Source organism: Cardiocondyla obscurior, linkage group LG07, assembly GCF_019399895.1.
Source record: "Cardiocondyla obscurior isolate alpha-2009 linkage group LG07, Cobs3.1, whole genome shotgun sequence".
NCBI lineage: Eukaryota > Metazoa > Arthropoda > Insecta > Hymenoptera > Formicidae > Cardiocondyla > Cardiocondyla obscurior.
This window is the reverse complement of record NC_091870.1, coordinates 3770333-3792450: the sequence shown is the minus strand read 5'-3', so window position 1 is coordinate 3792450 and position 22118 is coordinate 3770333. Positions and strand designations below refer to the sequence as shown.

The following is a 22118-nucleotide window of genomic DNA, read 5'->3' as shown; positions in this document are numbered from 1 at the left end:
TATAGTATATGTCAGATACATGCGCAAAACGTATTTCCGGACACTTGTAGAAAGAGAAGTACCAAAAAGAAGTTTCTTTGTCTAACCTCCTACGGACACTGTGAATACGGCATATGTATAAGGTCTATGGTATAAGGTCTATGAATCTTTCTAATTTCTCTCGATCTATTTGAGGCGACGGTAGTGTCGGGAGCGTTTGGTAGGCAGATTTTTCATCATTTTTTATCTTTTTCTTTTTTGAAATAATTGTTTACATCTTCTTGACTCGTGTTAGTTATTAATTTTTCGATATTCTATTCTTCGAGTCGTTACATACATGTCAGATCTTTTTTTGTGCTCTTATTGACTGAATTTTTTCAGCTGTGCCGGAAAAATTTAGTTTAACATTCACGACGATTGCGTTACGGAAAAGACGAATTTTTTCTCAATTGTACAATTTTTCTGTCAGCGGAACGAGTTTTGCGATGACGTCGAAATTAAAGACTAAAGATTGTGCGAACAAAATTAGGTTTGGCTCGCCTAAGTTACAGGAGGTGCTGCGAGAGGTTGGAAAGTTAATATTTATCTCGTGCTTCTTTTAAAATTTTCAAGCAGTAGATATGCGGTTTTTTTAGTAGCATTCTTACGTTCACGAATTAGTTTTTACGTTTCTTTCTTTTTACTCGAAATTATTATAATTAAAAGATTTATCTGTTACGAGATAATAACATTTATCGCGATATACATGAGGTTTTGTTTTGTGCCATTACATTACTTTGCTTTCAGAGATGTCGCCAAAAAATGCGAGAGAAGCGGAATCAGTTATTTAACAGATTCAGATTTGACTTAGAATCTCATTCAGCATCTGTACAGAACACATTGACAGAAATAGTACGTCAAGAATTCCAGAATTTGTCTGCTGTATCATCAGACAACTATATTACAGTCCATAAAATTGACGAACCTTTTACTCAAGAAGAGGCTATTAATATGGAAAACGAAATTGTTTACGAGGAAGGTTGAGTCAACTAATTTCTATAAAATTTTAGTTGGATTTTTTATTGGAATGTTTTTTACTTTGACAAACAACTTGTAATTTATAAAGATTCTTAATAATACTTTTGCAGTATGACGAGTATTTGATGGAAATTAATATTGTTACAGAACAATGGATAATTCAAGAATACGAAAAAATTTTGCAAGATGAAGTTGAATATTTCGCGATGTATGCTGATAACGAAAGTAGAGAGGTATTCTGTCCTATATGCCAGAAAGCCATACTAACAGAGGAAAATAAATGTGTAAATTGCCCAGTTTGCAGATTAAAATTGATAGGTCATACAATGCAGGAAGTGAGATATTTAATAAATCAGAGTGTAAATACTCATGCGTTCAACTGCGTCCAGATGCCTGTATTTATGGTAATACCTGACAATTGTAATTTGAATTTGTATTTGGTATGTCACGATTGTTCCACTTTAGCATTGATTTGTTGATTTCTTAGCTGGCAATTATTAATTTTTTTTAAATAGACATTTGCTAAATAATTAACATAATTTCATGCAAAGTTATTAGGTGCCGTTAATATCAATGTATCCATAAATTATGAGATAGATAATGAACAAATGTTAATAATTTGCATTAGAGTAAAACTTTAATGCTAATTATAATTATTTTTATTAGACATTTTTATAAGAAAATATTTATAAACTTTGATTACATATACTTTATTTTTAATTTATTAAATCCATTAAAATTAATTATCAAATAATATTCATTATGAGAATCTCCTCTTTCTTCTCTAAATCTGTTATTTTCAATAAGTTATATTGGAAATCACAAAAAAAATTTACGTTTTATATCTTTCATATTTTTATCGTTCTATTTATTTTAATATAACTAACATCAGTTCGACATAATTGTAAAAAAAAAAAAAAAAAAATTATGAAAAGGTATAAAGAAAAAGAACTGCACTAATTTGGATTTTGTTGTTATAACATTTGAATAGTAACATGTAAATCTTCATGATTATATGATACATATTGTACAAAAAAACATCCCTTCGATGAGTTTACTTATATATTATTTATCACTTATGTATTGTACACACATGATGTAAGTTGAGTAAGGGCATCCATATTGTATAAAAAAATAACATCTTTTACGCTCTAAAATAAAACAAATTAACAGTATGCACGATAAAGTATTAATTTAAAAAAGAACTCATTTTTCATAGCATTAACTATAATATTTCTCTTTTTTAATATCAGATTATTTACATTTTATGTTAACAAAAATATTACAATATGCAGAAGCCCTTTGTAGTTTAAACTATGTTCGGTGTTCAAACCTTTGCAAATAATTTGTACATTATCACATGATTTTTTTATATTAAAGATCTCATTTTATATAATGGTGTGAACATGTAACTTATGAGCAACTCCCTTTTTATCGTCTTCATGCAATAATAAACTATTATAAAGTATATACACTCATTAGTGTAGTGTAATTGTGCAGTGTAATTTAATAGCAGCATATTTACTCCAATAAGTGATAGTTTAAGAAAATTATTTGTATCTTTACTTCTCGAGTCAAATTTCTCCAAAGTTTACCTATTCAACCCGTGAATTATTTTTGTAGTTTATCAGAATATGTGTTTATGGCACTAATTACGTAATTTTTAATTATTTTTTGTCATATTAACTTGACAAAGAAACGGTCTAAAGCTAAAAAAAATTCACTATACAATCTGTATAGTTTTACTATTATCATAATTTTTAATCACAATTATGTGATAATTTATATAAAACTTTCAAAATATTAATAAAAGTCTTAATATAGAAAACCTAATCGTTTTTTAATCAAAAATCAAATATTAGAATCTTGTATTATAAATATGTAGTATGTTTTATCAATTAATTTGCAAAGATAATATTAGAATAATCTTTAATTTCGTGTAGAATACTATACACGATTAGGCGAAATAAACTTGAAATTTTTTTTATCAAAAAGTAATTATTTGCTAATAATTGTGCCATATCAGTAACATACTGTATACTGCCAGCATATATATATATATATCTTTTCTATTCACGTTTATAATATAAAAATCCTTAATAATATAATTTTATAGATCTTATCACAACTTTAACGTGACGTTGCAATAAAAAGAGAAATTGCACTTAAATTCTTATTTCTTCTTTTGCGTTTCGATTACTGATTAACCGAATATTACGTCTTCTTTTTATTTTGTATATATTAACTTAAGTTATACGGTAACTATCATCCCTTACGTTCATATATAATCTAAATCTTCTTTTTTATACAAACACGCTGTTGAAATCACGCACTTGATCACTGCATGGATCGTCTGCGTTCCGTTCGATTAACTGCTGCAAGTGCTTCCTCGGGGAGGCGAGTGGGATCAGTTAAAATATCAGTGGCAGTACATAGAGACCTTAGAGAATTCAGAACAGCTAAAAATTATATATTAGTTTATAATCATAGTCTCTAAACATAAAAGTAATTATTGTATTATGTTGCAAATGTTTCTTAATGTTATTATTTAAATTTTATTTGAAAAAATTATCATTAAATAGATTTTTTGATCTTTTTTATATACGAACCTGGCCTGAGATCGACGAGCGAACAATGTTGCTCTACCCATAATAACGTACTTTTATATAAATCATCGATACTCGCAGTTGAAACTGAAGCATTAAAGGACAGCAAAAGCGGTTCTAACAATATACTGAACTGATTAGTGTATTAAGAAAAATAATCTTTCGAAATCTTATACATTAAAAAATAAATTAATTTAAAATATAATGCGCCGAAAAAAGAAAAAAAGAGGATACAATCCAGAATTTCCAGTTTTGTCGCGTCCGCACACGTACGTATTCGTCAAACATCTCTTTCATTTTACTGGTTCTGTGTCTAGAAACTGGAGCGCCCGTTGCAGGAAGCATAGATTGACAATTACTATAAAAATATCATAAAGCATTTGAGATATTACTACATATTATTTCTAAAAACTATTACTTTAAATATTTTTCTAATTTAATATATTGAAAATCTGATTTAAATATACCTAATAGACGTATTAAGGCACTCAATTTGCTGTCTCAGACTATCCATTTCCTCCTTTAATTGATGTCTCTCCGCTTTAAGTTGCCGAATATAATCTGCCCCTTTTTGCAACATTGCAGCTTTACTTAGTTTCGCATTGGAATTTTGACTGAGCTGTGGTATTAAACTGTGTAGCATGTCAAAACCATTCTTGATATTATATCTACGCTTCTGTTCCGCATGAATATGACCGACACGTCTTTGCTCTTTATACTGTCCTCTTTCCGATTCACCCTTTAAATATCGAGTTGGTGATAGAGGACTGCCTATGCTCATGGGGCTGTGCAGGGGGCTAAGACTTAAAGCCTGAGGACTATGTGCGGCTGAGCTATTATCCTTTGGTGAGCCTATTGGACTATTATGGGACTGATGCGTTTGATTGTTCGTATTTAGAAGAATCTGTTGGGCTGTGGATGGCTGCATTATCTACAAGATATCAGTACAGACGAGCAATTTCGAATTATTTAAAATTGTATATACTACAAACAAGTTGATTAATTCATGTGCAATACCTGTTGTGGCTGCGTTTGTTGTATACTAGAAGTCTGCATCGTTTGTACAGTTACTGGTGTCGTGATGTGTTGCGTTGTTGTTACTTGTGTTACTTCTACAGGCAGGAGATAATATTACGTACGATTTAGTCGATGCTTAAATTTTGTCTTATTAATTTATTAACCTCTTGCCGTATAATATCGAGTGAGACGCGTGGTATGAATTATGGGTGAAACATAAACACAAGTCGCACTCATGGTTTAGTCGTTATGGATGTACTTACATCAAGTAGAAATATATTTGAATCAATGTACGGGTCTTTACCACAGTACCGTTGACATCCACGCGCCCGGTAAAGAATGTGTAGCTCGAAGTTGTTGTTTCAGTGTACGAGCGACTTTGTCCTTGATCACGGAGCGCGTAGTCACACGTTAAGTTATACGGCGAGGAGTTAATATATAATGTAATTTAATTAATATTGTGAAGATATGTCGCATAAACTGCAATTATGTTTAATAAAAAAATAATACTTTTTTTTTTCCTTTCTTTTCTTATAAAAGCGGATAAGAATATGAGAAACATACGTACTATTTGTAAGTAGATGCGTAAGCAAAAAGTTATTATTTAAATTCAAAGCTGGGTCGCTCGCTGCAGATACTAGTGGCGGTGGATGTATTCTAGGCGCCGTTAAAGAAGAGCTGCTTCGGGATCTATTTCTCCCTTTCATTTGATACTAAAGAAAATTAAATTAAATATTTTTATTTTTCAGTTACTTTAAAAACTTGATATACTTTTGATACTTTTTATGTATTTTTTCCGTCAATGTATAAATTATTTATTTAATATTTTAATAAAGTTCTAACCTTTGGTACGGCAAAAATCTCTTCTTTTTCCGCGTTGGACGTCGTCGGTTGAGGCAATAGCTTAGTATGCAAAGTGGACGCGGTGAGATCTAAACCGGATGATGGCCTGCATTGTAATAATATCTGCGATTGCGATGGTTGTTCTGTTGAAGAAACTGATACCACTTGTTGCGTGGGATGTGTCTAAATAATAAACAATACGCATTAATTTTACATACTCACGACGTTTAACAAGTGCTATCGATTTACTCACCTTGAAACTATTGGTATTAAATTTACATTGTTGAGCATTGAGGTTTTGTACGAGATTTGGAAACTTGTAACATTGTTGCTGTGGCTGAACAATCTTGTAAGGTTTGCTCGACATTGGTGAGGTGGTTGGCAGAGTTCTTATTGCTTGATGCTGAGTTTGAAGCTGTGAATTGACGGGTGGCGTGGCAAAATTATGCTGTACCGTCACTAGATTTTGTACGGCGGCGGCAGTGATGGCGGGTATTTGACTGACATTAACCGCCGACTGATCATTCAGCGTCGTGATCTGCATTGATTGCGGCTGATTTTGTACCGGTGTTAGTCGCACCGCTTGAATCTCCATTGCATACGATTGTGGCTGCTGTGATTGAAAGCCTGAATTTTGTGTGGTCGCTTGATACATAGTCTGCTGCTGCTGCTGCTGCTGCTGCTGCGATTGAGGCTGCTGTATCATACGATTGTTTCTCGACAATGTCGGTCTGCTACTTCTAGTTTTTTCTCGTATGGGCTGATTCGCCGTAACAGACGTCTCGAAGTTTGGCTGAAGAGCATAATCTTCATTTATAGTTCTAAATGAAAGGAAAGTAATATCCGTGAATTATAACCAGACATGACTGTTTTTTTTTTTCCTGCAAAAACGCAATTTTAATCATTTTATAATACCCACATGTTATTTCTATATACATTCGCTGCTTCAGATTCAGACTGAGTATATATTTTGGCGGTGTATTGGAGATTCTGCAAGTTAGCTGCTTGTTCTTCTTGAGGCAGTTGTTGCTGTTGCGTGACTTGTTCGCTTTTTATCGTTGGATCCTCGCCTATTTCGTTTATCTGATTAATCGGTGTCATTAAATCCAAATCAGAATAATTAGTGTTTAGATTGCTATTCCGAAACATATCGTCCTCTTCGGGTACAGGAGGCAATTTCGAGTTTAGAAATTCTTGAATTAAAATAATACACAGTATGTCAGAAACGTCGTAAGTAAAATAATATAAAGATAAAGATTATTATTGTTACCTTGCAATGGCTCTAAAGTATCCATAAAATCGTCTAAATTCGGTTGTAGAGGACCTAAACTAGGTTGAATAAAGTCCGCTAAGCTAGCACCTCGCGCTGTTGAAACAATTTCATGCATTACGATATTTATATTTCTATAAGTGAAAATTTACTTTTACAGTCACTAAATACTATATAGATAATTAAACATGTAGAAAAAAAAAAAAAAAAAAAATTACCAATTTCTCTAGGATCAGGAAAGTATATTGGCTGATTCGAACTGATAGTTGAAAAGAGTGTATCGGTCATCAGTTCCATATAATCCTCGTCAACCATCATACTCTCCCCACCTGGAGCACCGCTCGTAACCCCGAATGCATTTCCTGTACCCGCGCCGAAGTTACCGGTGGTTCCACATCCACTGCCCCAATCGAGCATATCCATTGATTCCATCTGAAATAATAAATGTATTTAAATCTTGCGCCATGTTGATGGTTTATATCTCGTAGTGTGGAAAAAGAAAAAGAACCTATCTCTATTGCGGTAAACACGTTGATAAAAAACACAGGATCTATATTCATTGATTATCATCAGTCAACTATCAATTTCATAGAGTACGTACCATTTCTGTGCCATCTTTGTTCGTCCAGCCAAGGATTTTGTTTCGATAAAACATACGCCATTTCTTGTATTCCGCAGTGACGGCCGCGAGCTTTCGTTTCCAGTATTTTCCCTCCAAGACCACCGCCTGATAAAAGATACGTAGTTGATTCACGCTCACTAAGTACAATTCTTATTAACGGATGTAGAAACATTTTACGACTTTAAGAGCTTACACAGATCCACCACTTTAAGTATTCGACACCGTATATGCGCGTGTGCAATCTAATAGTGAGACTTCGAAGAATTAGAAACTGCTACGATGAATTATCTAATCAAACGAGCTGTCGCGAATTGAGATAAAGAAAAACACTTTCCGTTGCTTAATTGCGTAATTTGATAAAATCGAGTAACACAAAGAGTCGTGGCTACTTAATACCCATTAATATCGACACCTGATCGTTTGGTTCGCCTGATATTAGGATTTAATAGTCATTTAAGAAAATTAAAATGACACATTGTCGAACTTTTTAATTAGATGGTAAAGACATACCTCGGGCTTGTTATGAGTATCCACATCAAGTGGCGATGCAAACTGACACACCAATGTGTTTTGTTTCAATATAACTAAAAAAGAAAAATTATTCTTCATTGAAAATCAATTTTATAATTCATAAAAAATCATAATAATGTCAACTAATATTGACTGCATCCAATAAATCAATTAATATGTTTTCTTTCTTTGGTAAATGCTTTACAAGACCTGTGAATACTCGGACTTGAATGCAATTTTTTAAAAACAATGTTTCTTAAAAAAATATATATTAAGGTAATTGTATTTTATTGCAAATAAAAAGATAATTCCAAGGTTTACGTTTTCACAAATTAGTAATCATTGAGCGATAAACCGAGTGTGCTTTTACTTCAATTGCCGTATTTAAACTTTGCACAATTATCAACTTGTACGATAAGTAACTGTTAAAAAAATGCTGCCTTGCTTAATGAAGTAAAAATGCATATACCTATTGAAAAAGATGTATATATTGTATAATTAAAGTTGAATCTTATTAATCTATTAAGCATATCTAGTTTCGTAGGAACGAATGAATGGCACTTATTAACGATTTTTCTACGGTATTATAAATTACTTTCTTATCTCGACATCTCATTCTGCCTTGTGTAAACAAAAATTGGGCCAATAGAATTCAACAATTGTGTACAGATGTGCAAATGTATAAATAAAGTACGAGTCTCCTCGTCTCGTAATGATAAGTTGAACTTTCGCCAGGTGAGTATTGATGCGAATGTAGCACGCGGAGATGGAGCTCTTTAAATAGACGAGTAATTACTTATCCGGCCATTCGACGAATGGCAAGACAACCGGTAGCTGTCTCAACTCGATAAACAGCACACTCTGCGAGTATCACGGTAATTGAAATATCAATGTCAAAATAAAATATTTCGACCGAAAAAAAAACAGAACTGATAATAATAAATTTGGAAATCCGAAATTTAACTCGTGTCGAAATCCGCTTTTAAAATAAAAGATTCGGTGAAATTAAATTATGCTCGATTTTCTCTATATTTAAATCTGTATTTCTAAGGAATTTCATAAAACTCTTGTAAAAGTTCGTCATTCTTGTATGCTGAATACTTTTTAATGGAAAAGTATGATATTTAAGCGTAAAAGTTTTTTCGTGAATTAATGCGATTGTTCTATATGGTATCAAGTGTTTTGATCGATAAGTAGATTAAAATCGAATTTGCGAGACTGACGACGTATCAAAGAAGATAACGTAACAAAAACCTGATTGAAGCTCTTATCAATCAATTGTATTACTTTTTTTTTTTTTTTTTTTTTTAAGTAAAACAAAAAGATGGATTTACGATAAAAGTAGACACTGATAAATTACATTTAGATCAGACGTTATCCTAGAGAGTTCTCGTGTTTATTTTTAAAATATATCGCTAACAGAAAGTGCCAAGTGTTATCTTTTTTTCGCTTACACTGCATGTGCCAGCATCTCCAAATCACGTTGTTCAGTCTGATTTTGTCCTTCCATCTCAGCCTGATGCCTTTGAAGCGATTCCACTTAGGCGATGTCAGCTTCTGTCTGGAACAAATTCAAATGCCCATACGTCATACCTACTGTGATAATCAACTTTGAATCTTGCACAATCAACGCGGAGAGAATACATTTCTATGCAGAGTCTAATTTAAAAGAAAAAAAAAAAAAAAATTGCCAAAAAGATATACATTTGAAAAGAACGTTTCTTTTAAATTTAACAAATGTTTTATACTTGTAAACTAGAAGAGAAAAAAAAAAAAAATAATTTGTGCGTGGAAAAGATATTTTTTTTTTGAGCAAGACACTAGTGAATTGCTGTCAAAATTATATGCATCGATAACGACTCGCGTCGCCGCTACTTGTTGAAATATCATTCCCTCAGCGAAATATATGTATATTAATTTAAATATTTCAATTAACCCGCGTCAAATTTTAAATGCAGGCACAATAAACTTGGACTCGTCGGTAGACAAACGTTTCTGATTTCGATCAGTTTATCTGTGTAAACTGTCTACCGTAGGAAAGAAACCCCGTGTTCTTTGTGCGAGCCTTTTCAAGGCAGTTAGTTGAAGCGATTAGTGAATTTTCACGCGAGAGTTTGAATGTGAATTTAAAGTATACGACGCAGAATATACATACTATATGCAAACGCTTATACGTATACGTATACGTATTTCTTTCACTCACCCTTGAAGATTTTATTCAACTATAAAACATTATTTCAACATATTTATGAAAATTCAAGTTTTACAAGAGAAATGTTTACTTGTCCGTTAAGATTTTTCATATTCATTAGGTGCAATTGCACCTAAATATTAAATGTATAATACGAAATGTGCAATACTGTCCAGAGTAACAATTGTAGGTAATATGAATACCATTGTAACACCAAACAGTTGTAAATGTATAAGATTTTTTTTGTCAATATAATTAATCGTTTACCGCTGGAATCTCTAAAGTATATTAACAAATTCGTCATTAAGCCTCATAGAAAGGAACGTTTATCTTGGATTTTTAAAGCGCGCAATCGCAAAATGCTGCGGCGAGCTTTTCGTTATCGTCTCGTTCGTCGATATATCGTTGAGAAGAGTCAACAAAGAGAAAATAGTCCGTAGTCGGAAGATTTCCACTTGCTCATATCTTTGCGACGAATGTAGCGAGAGCTCCTCTCCTTGGCATTAGACCCTGGCCGGCCGGTTCTTTCCGAGTTATTGCCATATTCGATTTTTATAATTATCTAAGAGATTAGATAAGGCCCCGCCGCGGCTACTCGAAATGCACGGTGGAAAAGAAATAGTTTTAACGAACCCAGGGATCATTGCCATTCAAAATCCGTACGCGACGAGTGTATAGTATATACGCAAAAGAGCGGCTCTGGCAAAAGTCAAGATGAAATAAGTAAAATGAAAAATAAATAAATAAATGTAAATATCGCCCGATTAATTAATGGCGTGAAATTAATTTAAAGTGAAGGAAACGCGGTACGTTTAAAGAATTTACAACTATCCTTTCCGCTCCTGTTGTAAATGTATGTATATCTCTGACAATAACTCTGGCGAATAGAGAATTTCTTTTTTTATTACGTCCAATTAAAAGGAATAAAATTAGTTGGCATGTGTTTCAGCGATAGCGATAATAAGTAAGTAATAAAATAAAATTATATCGACTTGAAAATAGTCATGTTGTGAAAGTGATTATAAATTCTTACGCACAGAATTACTCGATTAAACGCCTACTTTATGTCACCGATAAGTGCTGTAAAATTTCTTTGCCGACTTTACTATTCCCGTTGAATTGTTCGACAATTGTTGCGTCATTTTAATTTAATTATACTTTTCTGTTACTTTTAACGATTAGATTTGTCAACTGCGCAGCTAGTAAAAACTTTTTCATGCTTTAATAAAAAGAGCTTTAAGCTCTGTTTGCCTTAAAAATGCACGAGTCACCTCAGCATCTTTCCTCATTTTCGCAACATTTAATAATACCTGCCTGGTGTGTTGTAGAATCTCATTATCAGATAATGAGTTATTTGTTTGTTGCATGAGATACGCCATTTGGCATCGTGGGGCGAATTATTATTATTATTATTATTATTATTATTATTATTATACCGCCGAGAGAAATTCAATGGGGTGGCAAAACAAATATCGGGGTGTTCATATTTGTACAAATAATTTCTGGGAGATAAAAGAACGGGAAAAGTAGCATCGATAAATTTCCTGCTACGCACGGAATGAACAAAAGAAATGCGAGCCACTTGCCACGATAAGTCGCTACGAATTCCTCGATACCGATTTTATTTTAAGCATATTTCGCGGTTTTAATTATCTTAGTTATAAGAAAAGAGCAAAGATCGCGTCGTAAAAATTAAATTCGTCTGCTTAAACTTAAACGCTGTGCAACACGGAGATAATACAAGCTTCGTGAATAAACAAATCCTACGAAAAACTCTCTCTCTCTCTCTCTCTCTCAAATTTCAATTATTAAATTTGATTATTTATTAATAAAAATTTTTATTAATAACAATTGAAAGAACAATTAAAGGGGGGAAAAAAAAAAGAATTTTTGTCTGCAGAAAATAGAAAAGTGTGAAACTCTTAAATCTTTAACTAGATTGGCGTGAAAACTCGTAAAAATTTCGTTAGAGCGACGGCACGCATGTAAATTATCGCGTAAAAGTCACAGGTGTTGAAAATATATCAGCATCAAATGATGATACTATCGATCGCTGTAAAAATATAGGTATACGGCGGGAACGGTTAAGAAACAGAAATGGAAATGGAAATAGAAATAGAAATAGAAATAGAAATAGAAATACTGGCTACCGATTGGGATAGGTGGGCGAGCCTCCGCGGAGGAGAGCTTTCGACTCGCGCGGATCCTCGGCCTCGCGCACCCAGCTTGTTGCTCGTTGTGCGGAAGTGTTACGTTGCTGGCGCGTACACACGCTACGCACTACGAGCGTGTGCGCTCGCACGATGACGCAGTGGCCTTGGTCGATAAAAGACGTACGAAGGAGGCCTTTACGGTAATCTAGGCGCGATTCCGCCGCTCGAGGTCCGACGATGATCAAAATCAACGTGACCCGACGACGTATTCGATTTCTCGAAATCTTATCAAAATGTTTGCCGAAAGTATCGACTGGAAAGATTTCGTTGCGCATCTCCCCGCTGCATTTTAATCGTCTCCTTCTCCTCCTTCTCAAAAAAAAAAAAAAAAAAAAAAAAAATCAAATATAACCGTCTTGACCCAGAAATTGCAAGCACATCGTCATAATTTTTTATCTACACTTCGCTAATCGCGGAGATGCTGTCTACAGACGCGAGATACGCTGACACAAGGCGTAAGGCGATAGCGCGCGAAGAAAGCAAATTTTCTTTACGACACATGCAAACGCAGTGCTTGAGTAAGGAAAAATATACGAATATATCGTTGGGCGATATGAGGATTCCTCGTCGGCGAGACGAAATCTTTCGATATCTTAATGTAAAGTAAATCGTTGTCGCGGCGGGGGGTGGGGTGGGTGTTACGTTATTCGAAATGACGCTTTTTCTTTCGCAATAATTTTATCGCTCGAGCTCGAGCTCGAGCTCGAGTCTGCGACAAACGCGCAGATTGTGTGATAAAATAATTTTTTCGCCAACACGACGAACGACGCTTCCCCGTCGAGGAAGCGAAGGATAAGAAGGTGGAGCAGCAGCGATTTCGCGCGAGCCTTTGTCGAGGATGAAATGTTGTTATTTTGCATCACTGCCCAACGAATAATCTCACGATTGATTCAACGATAATTGTATTATGCAACGTGAGATACCGAAACGGACGGAGGCTAGTGCGCGCCACCGCCGATCTCATTAAAGTCGGATTAACGACGTAAATACGGAAATTCCATTCATATTTTCCCTCCCGATGTCGCGTAGGAGAACGCGATCGCAAGTTTGCCGATTAATTCTGTTTTGTTGATTGACACGTGTCAGCGATTTGCGTAATCGTTTATACTCTGATATATCAAAGACAAGTAAAAGCGAATAAATACAAAGTCGGCAGCTGTATCAAGTTTTCATAAAACAGACTCGAAAAAAGTATGAGGGTCTATTTTCCGCGTTACGTTAAAGATTGAAATGAAATAATAACTAACACATATACATATACATATGTTCCTAGTAATTTTCTAATAATTAAAGCGTACGGCTTTTTCGATAAATGATTCGTCAAGAATCATTTGTTCTAACCAAGTCTCACGATAAAATTTCTGCAAGTTTAACAAGCACGCTAGTAACTACAGTTTTATGTCGTGCAACATAAAGCAGATAGTTTCAACTTTTACATCTAAAAATAAATTAACATGAATCTGCGAGGAAGTTATGCCGCATCACAATTATTGCATCGCCAAGATTTTTCCGCTTTTGCTGATCTGGAATTGCTGACGTAAAACCGTAATAATGTGGACACGATTATTCACATTTCAACGAATATTTTCCAACTTGTAATCTACTTGGACTAACCTTGAGATTTTAACGCAGAAAGCAATTGGAAATATTAAACTTACGTACCGAATTAAGTTTGTTAACAAGTTACAGCGGGACGTTTGAGAAACGATGTTACTCGAAAACCACCAATCGATGGCATTGCAGACCGATGTCATGGTACGGCAAGAGAAACGAAGCATTCATAAAGCTAGTCAAAATCCACTTTCCTAGGCTCGTCTAACTCGATTCATTCATTTTCCGAGTTGACGCGGGAACAAAGTAACGCCATTCTAAGAAGAAATCTAACAGATACGTTCCGATCGGCTACTATTACTGCGCAAACTGAACCTTAATCGCTTCATTTATTCTTTTTTCCGCGATACAACGCCCAGTCCAACGAGTCTCGATTAAATCAACATCTAGTTATTCAAATCCGTGCGCGTATCCGTGAGAGTATCCTGCTATAGGAAATCACTCGCATTTTAATAAAGCTGTTTTCAATATGTAACATTATTTTTCTTTACTCAAATTGAGCATTTAGCTTTCCAATTCTTATCCTTGTATTAAAAAGTAAATGTGCACTTTTCACCTCGCACCTTAATTACTCGAGTCGGATTCTGACAAAAACTCTTTTCTCCTATGACGCTCCTTAAAATTTATTAATTCTGCTTAATAGAAAAAGCGCCTTTAGAAGAAGCTGCTTTTGCCGAGTCAATTTGTTGCCGACGTTATTTGTAGGAGGGTTTACGTTGCAGCGTTATCGTTTCATATTTTTATTCATTTCGAATTGCGTTTGCATTACGATATAAGTATGGAAAAGGAGCACAAAACTTTATCGTCGATAACAAAACGACATCGATCGAGACATGGCGCGCCTTTCAGGGTCGCCAAAGATATAATTAATTGGGCCTCTTGTTTGTTAAGGCATTACGAACAGAAGTGGATACACTATGTAGCGAGTTATCACCGCTAGATTTACACACGTCGTTGATCGAAATTACACCATGTTAACCGACCGACCGACCGACCGAATTGTCTTATTAACGCGTTACCTTCCAAATATAATTACTCTTCTGATAATTCCTCCGCGAGGCCTTATGCACCGTGAAATCATATCAAAAACAGAATATTAAATATAACGAAGCAATTTTGTAGTAAAAAAAGAAAAGAAGAAAAAAAAAAAAAGTCATTTCATTAAATTACATTTTAAAATAATAATTTTTCTAAAAGAAAACTTGTACTGCCATTTTCTAATGCCAACTTTAATACTTTGCTCTTTAACAAACGAGTACTTATATGATAAATATTTTGTAAAAAAGAATTATTTGCCTTAGTTTAATTACAGATTTATTTAGTTCAATTACAAATTCGTTAATTCGATCGAAAAAAATTTCGGAGGCTATCAAAAAAGTCATTATGTGATTACGAATGTAATTACCGCTTTTAAAACTGCACGTGCGACTCTATATAGCTTTTGTCGCAATGAATCAGCCGTAACGTCACCGGATACGTCAGTACATAAAGAATATATTGCTATGACGAATTGATTTCGCATTATATGTCATTATTTTTTTTTTTTTTTTTTTTTTTTTCCATGTACTTATAGTCTAAAAATCTCTTAATTCTCGAGACTTTAGTTTTACTAAATTTCTGTAAATTCTTATAAATGTAAATTTTCTATTCAAATAAATCAGCATTATTATAAATATCATTTTTCGTATTTTTTTTATCAACGCACGGAGCACGCAAAACAAGAAGGGGCGTTATGTAAATCTGTTACATGTATAATGATGAGAAAAAGATTTCCTCCCACCGAGGGTTTATCGTCGAATCCAAGTCTTTAATTTCATCTCCGAAATAGAGACGGGAGGATCGCGATTAAACCTGGATTAACTTTAAGTCAAGTGTTTACGATTGAGCGGGAAAGAATCGCGGCGTCGCGAGGAAAACGGAAATTGTCGGTAGAAGCCATGTACGTTCGCGGCTTTAGCGAGGCCGTTCTTAATTGCGGTGTTGTTTGGTTCTACGGCCTCTCTTTCATTAATTCAATTGTCTTTTATCAACGGGAATGCTACCCCGCGGCCAACCTAGGCTGGACAGCATTTGTCTGGCTGCCGAACAAGACGTGCCTTTCTTTCTTCCCAGAACAACTTGAGCATGTAATTGCATCGCTGATACAAGTAATTATTTTTAATTTTTCCGTGCGTTATTTATCGTATGAAAAGAAAGGCACGCGCGTTCTAGAAAAAGAAGAAGAAGAAGAAGAAACGGTTGATATGTGACGAAAGTGAAATTAAAAGAAATAAATGTATCTCCATTTGGGGTGTGTGGTGCTTTATCGCGTTTAATCTCGCGGCTTTAATTGAGTTATTCCGATGAGTACATTCCGAAAAGGGAATCGTTAAATTTTTTCAAGAGATAAAAAAAATAAAAACTAATTAGGGTCTTCTTTACATTTAAATACTTTTGCTTCCGCGTGTACTTAAAAAATTGAAGAATGTTAAGATATATCATTAAAGAGGCACCGGAGAAAAGAAGGAACTCACCTGTAGGCAAGAGACATGCACTGGAAGAGCTTGTTCAAGGACGTCTCGATGCTCAGCTGTTGGGAGGTGTTTCTGTCGATCAGCGAGCTCGCGAACCTGTCGTGGAAGAAGCCCGGGGGCACGGTGATTGAAAATCTGGTGGTATGCTCCTCCTGGTCCGGCACCGGCACGGCGAGATCGTCCTCGTCGTCCTGCGCCTCGGCCTCAAAGTCCGACACCATGAAGTGGCCCGAGTGTATCGTCTCCCGCGAGTCCCGTCCACCGTTTTTCTCTCGCTTGTTATCACTTCCGGAGCGATGAAAACCACCACCACCACCACCACCCTGGCTCGCCATCGCCGAAGGCTTTCGGTATATCAGTTCAGCCTGCATCTTGATGACGGGTCTCCTACGGACACGAATCAGTCTCTTCGTTTTCGGAATCGCAGTTCGAGCACGGAGGCATTCAACCGCATTAATATCGATAATATTAATAACGCGATGAAAAATTTAAACGCGTAACAAAGGAAATAAAAAAATCTACCCTAATCGACCTATCTAAATTTTTCCATCTAAAATCGAGATTATCGCGGTATGTGCTAGGATTAGGCGACCCCGTTTCAAGATAATTGCGTACAGAGAAGTCTGAGCGATAGAAGTAAGGCACGACAGACACAACAAGTCCCAGTTATCGAGCCTGTGATAAATCAAGCTCAATGCACTCCCTTTTCCAAGTATACGTAGTCGAGTATCGAGAAAGAAAGAGGAAGAGCGTATCCAAGTATAAGTTATGAAAAATCAATTATTTAAGCGTCATGTGTGTATCGATGTCGTAAGATCGATAACACATGCCCATCCGGGTATATACATATATATATATATATATATATTACGTAGTCGTGTAACACCTCGCGTATAGCCATAATTATTCGACGTATATTGCTGCTTCGTCGATTTTTGAACCCGAATGGCAAGAGTGAGGAACAAACGGCACAGAAAAGATTTTTAATTAACGTCACTTTCAATGCCCCGCGTCGCATCGGTTTGATTAATTCGGTTCAATTAAAGGAGCCAGCCGTCGACTGGCGCCAGGCTTCCTGTTGATACGCGATAATAAACAGGCTCATTTCGCGAGAGCACGTAAAGGGAAGAGGGTGCTTCGGAAGCTTCCACCATCCCATCGTCAGTTGAATGACCATATCGCCAAAACGCTCATTATTTCTACGACCGATCGCGAGCACGTGGAAATTCTCGGCGGTGGTCAGTGACTTCTCGAGGGGCTCTCTCTATATATAAAATTAAACGCGTGGCAATCCATCGCGACGTGTCCCACTGAGGCCCTGGCAAATCGACGAGCTGACGGACCTGATCAGCCATCGATCTAACCCGCGATAGGTTTATCCCCAAGTTTATCTTTGCGGTTCTAGAATTATTTTTTATTTTATCTCCATTTTAATTCTTAAATAATCTCCCGCAAGGCCAGCTCAATTTCTCTGACGTAGTTGTCTGTACTTGTCAATTATATAATCCTGAACCTACGTTGATAATTTCCGACGGACAGAGAAATATCAAAATCGAGGGAGAGAGCCGTTTGTAATTCTCTGTTCACGTGTCAACTATATGGATTAATGGAAAGCACCTTCTATTTACAATCTAACGGAATCTGTAGAATGTCGCGTGGACTCTCGAGTTTGAAAGCAGCCTAAGCCTCTGCTATTCACGTTTACAAAGATTCACGCTTTTAACATACAAAGTATCGTACTTATTTCAAATCGAACCGTGCTTTGCGTTCATTCACCAGGCGCAAGTGGACGCGTAATAAACGTCTCGACTATATCGCTGCAGTTCCATTTGACCAATCGGTCGCGTCGAGCCCTAGATTTCCTCTCCCTGAGACTTATCTCTTTATCACGGCGTAAAGATAGCGCGCGCTATGAATAGAAAGAATTCGTAGAAACCGTTCAACTTCGGGGGTCAGGCTGGCGCTCCACATGGCGACGGAACAAGAATTTCGATAGGGAAGCACCCCCGGCCTCATCAAGGCGACCTATTAACACCGATTGTGCAACGTCACGGAGCCGAGTGCCGAGGCATCACCCGTTACAACCGGTTTCTCCCGCAGGTTCCTCCTTCCTATATGTATGTATATTACCGAGTCCCGGACCCTCGTCTCCCAGCACTCAGAGCCAATTGCCTCAACTTCTTGGTAACTTTATCCAGCGGGTAAACACACGTGTCTTTATCTTTTTTTTTTTTTTTTTTTTTTTTTTCCCAAGGGTAGGTCTCGAACATATTCGTCCATCAGATCTATCTTTGTTTTTTTCTTTTTAATTTTTTTAATTAGATGAAGACAGACGTGGAAACGTAATGGCAAATTTACCTGAAAGTTTGTACAATCGGTCCTAAATAATTAAAGACGCATAACGTGTCCCCGGTCAGGTAAAGTTACTTGGAAAGAAGGAGCGATCGGACCTCAGGGGCTCAAGTATCAGATAGACGCCACTTTCAACGGGAAGTGAGATGTCTGCTGACTAAGGTTCAGATACGATTGACATGATTGATTACACGATTGTCGATTACGGGAGGTTTATGCGCGCCAGGTAGCTTTTTCCTCAAGCAATCTTACGCAAGTGCTTGCGACAGCGTTATTTTCCAGCCGTACCGAATCCAAGGTACGGGTATTACACCCCGAGAAATGTCAAGGTACCTCCCCGAGTCGCGTCGCGAATCGTGCGCACGTGATACGCGAAAAGCGATCGTTTATGCGCGCCCTTGCCTTCCCTCCTATCCACCTAATCGCCAACGTAATTCCTCTTGAAAGATTTAAACTTTAACATGAAAACTGAATCACATTCAAACATGATTTCAAACCAGATTTATCAGTTTAGATAATATTCTTTTATAGTAAAAATATCGCAGAAACGGACGTTTAAACTTGATGTAAATTAATAAAATTAAGTAAAACTACAATTAAAGGTTTCTAATAAATATCTATTTATAGCAACAAACTGTTTCATTTCCCATTAAATATTACTTTTCAACCAGTCGATTTTTCAATATTATTCCGTAACACGCCAGTACTTCTAGTTATCTGCCAAGTATTTATGCCCTTTGACCCTCTCAGGCCGGCTCTATCACAGGGCGAAGTCAAATGCCGCCTTATCCGGTCACTCGTTAACGCTCGTCGTGCGAACGCGCACCCTGTTTAGATTTCGGATCGTTTAGATAAAAGGGAGTATTTTACATTCGATACTGTATAAGAATCTCGTTCCATCGGGAGGAATGTCGTGCAAAAATAAAAATAAAAATAAAAATAAAAAAACGACGCGATCAACGAATATTAATTTCCAAGGACATACGCGAGGTACGATTACATTAATTTAATCTGTATAAAATAAAATTCGTAACAGGGATATTGCACATTGATAAATTGTAATTTTCGTTTTAATAATAACGTCAATTTTTTTTTTTTTTCCCTTTAATACAGAGTGAAAAATTAATACCGCTATTCCTCATTTGAAATAGAAAATCTCGTGTTTAATTTAAATAGACATAGTTCCTAGCGATTTATTTGCAGGAATAACTTACTTTTTTTTTTTTCTTCTTCTACTTGTACGATTCAAAAATCAAGATTATTCAGGTTGATTAGTATTTTTGATATCCCAGTTGGGTAGAAAATTCCAACTTTTGCTTCGAAACGTTTTTGTTTTTTAAGTAAAATAAATAACGATTGGGGAAAAAAAAACCCCTCACGGCGAGTCGGGGGTTTTTGGCATTATACTTCGCCTTGAGATTCGTCAAAAAAACATCAAACACTCCTATACAAATTTACACGCCGAACAAACGGGAGGAAGCTTTCTTTAGCAAATAGCCTCAGGAATGTCCACTTTTTATCAAGTTGTAAGAATTCCCAAGATGCAAAACAATGGTCGAGTACGCGTGTTTAGTACTTGTATGTCATTTTGCGGCGGGACAACCACGGCGTACGAAAAAACACGAGAAACAGTACTTGTGAATAGGCGGCTCGAAGATAAGCGAGGTGACACGCGATTATTTCGCTGGCTCGATAAGATGATATCTCAAGACGACGTTTAGCACAATCTGGAGACTGCGACTTGATAATTAACATATACAATTATCTACTGCTTGAGTACTCTTCTAAGCTTACACGTGTATTTAATAAAAGAAATGGAAAGAAAAAAGGAATAAATAAATCAATATTGCAACGAAAAAGTCACGAGAACTAACAAATTGTACCGTTAAAAACTTGCAAAAAAAAAAAAAAAGAAAAAAGTTTGTCGTTGCTTTCTCACAATAAGTTTGATGCGGTACCAACGTTAAATATATGATCAGGCCGCCCTGAGATAAAACTATCTCGCAGTGGAACGTCCGTTTCAACATCTTGAAAGCACGGCGCGAGGAAGAGACGCGAGAAGGAGAAGAAAACAAAGGCTACAGCATTATGGCTAAACAAACGTGCGACGGTACGTATACACGGCTCTCCTCTCGCTTCGTAATTTTTTATGTGAACGCTCGCCCTCCCGCTGTTTAGATACTCTCACTCACTCACTCACTCTCTCTCTCTCTCTCTCTCTCTCTCTCTCTCTCTCTCTCTCACACTCTCTTTCTCTCTGAGACGAAGTGCTCGACATTCGTTCGGAATCGGCTCCCCTTATCGCAATCGCGTCACTCCGTTCTGCGCCACGATTTTTATCGCTAAGCCTGGGACCTCGCGTTTCATGGAAATTGCCCGCACGTTTCTCTATCGTCGTCACCGCTGCTGCAGCTGCTGCTGCTGCGTTTGCGCTCTTCCTCTCTCTCTCTCTCTCTCTTTCTCTCTCTTTGCCTACGGATCAAATAGCGCAGTTAAGCCTCCGCGCTCGCAAGTCGTTATCACTCCCGTTTCGCGTTCGCGGCAATGACGATCCTTTTCGACGCGCGAGAGAACGACACATCCGTGCGAAGCGCCGCGACACCAGATGTTGGTCCATATCCGCGGGAACAATTCGCGTACGGCACGGGCGAGTGCGACGATGAATCGCGCGCCCGTGCACGCACGCACGCACGCACGCACGCACACCCCCGCGTGCGCGCGCGCGCGCGTAAAATATAGCTAGGACGAGCCTCCGTCACACTCACCTTCTGGACCTATCTCACAACTCCTCGTCGGTCGTCCCTGTCGTCGATGTGGCCAGCGCGGCCCGAAGGAGGGGCCACACGCAAACGAAAATGTTATTTCTCTGCGATCCTGGTCGACGACGTGAGGCAACACGCTCGTCCCCGAGCACAATGCACGACACTCGTCGCGACACGTTAAGCTGGGCCGCGAGGCACCGAGCCTAGACGCGGCCCGTACGCGTTACTGCACGGCACGCACTCGCTCATAACGGCACGGCGACGCCATTTGCGTGCCAAGACCGCATTGCCCGCAATCGCCTGCGATATACAACTGTGACTGGGCCTCCGCGGAGCAGACCCGATGACCACGCGCGGTACTAAGCACAGCTGACGACGAAATGCGACTGCGCGTGCCGGGACGGAACTGCCGGACAATGGCGTCGTGCGCTACCGCTGCGTCCCCTACTCTTCACCTCTCGTCGTGGGTTAGAAGACGGCGTGCCGCCGACGCGGCTTTTTTAAAATCCCGTCGCGGCGGAATACAAAAGATTCGCAGTTAGGTCGGCAGAGACAATTGGCTGAAGCTCGGCAAGTTCGAACGAAACGTTCGGTATTAGGCTCGTTAGGAAA

At 37.1% G+C, this 22118-nt stretch overlaps 2 protein-coding genes across 3 annotated transcripts; one reads left to right on the top strand and one right to left on the bottom strand.

Annotated features, from left to right (window-relative positions):
* The first annotated feature begins 99 nt into the window (after positions 1 to 99).
* LOC139103963 (RPA-interacting protein) lies at positions 100 to 2171 on the top strand. Of its 2 annotated transcripts, none has more exons than XM_070659161.1 (4): positions 100 to 199; positions 361 to 545; positions 766 to 997; positions 1144 to 2171. In XM_070659161.1, the coding sequence occupies exons 2-4, from the start codon at positions 465 to 467 to the stop codon at positions 1473 to 1475; spliced, it is 645 nt and encodes a 214-aa protein (XP_070515262.1). In that variant the 5' UTR covers positions 100 to 199; positions 361 to 464; the 3' UTR covers positions 1476 to 2171. The 2 variants fall into 2 exon arrangements, with proteins under 2 accessions (XP_070515262.1, XP_070515263.1); XM_070659162.1 differs by having other exon boundaries at positions 178 to 199; positions 449 to 545.
* Positions 1954 to 21803, bottom strand: Mondo (MLX interacting protein mondo). Its single transcript, XM_070659067.1, has 16 exons — positions 21510 to 21803; positions 16393 to 16779; positions 9319 to 9425; positions 7865 to 7938; positions 7334 to 7459; positions 6951 to 7164; positions 6733 to 6828; positions 6382 to 6655; positions 5716 to 6283; positions 5463 to 5645; positions 5188 to 5332; positions 4620 to 4714; positions 4070 to 4533; positions 3837 to 3960; positions 3606 to 3735; positions 1954 to 3455 (listed from the first exon to the last, which is right to left on the bottom strand). Exons 2-16 carry the CDS (start codon positions 16761 to 16763, stop codon positions 3334 to 3336), a joined length of 3093 nt encoding a protein of 1030 aa, XP_070515168.1. The 5' UTR covers positions 16764 to 16779; positions 21510 to 21803; the 3' UTR covers positions 1954 to 3333.
* Between the last annotated feature and the right edge of the window lie 315 nt (positions 21804 to 22118).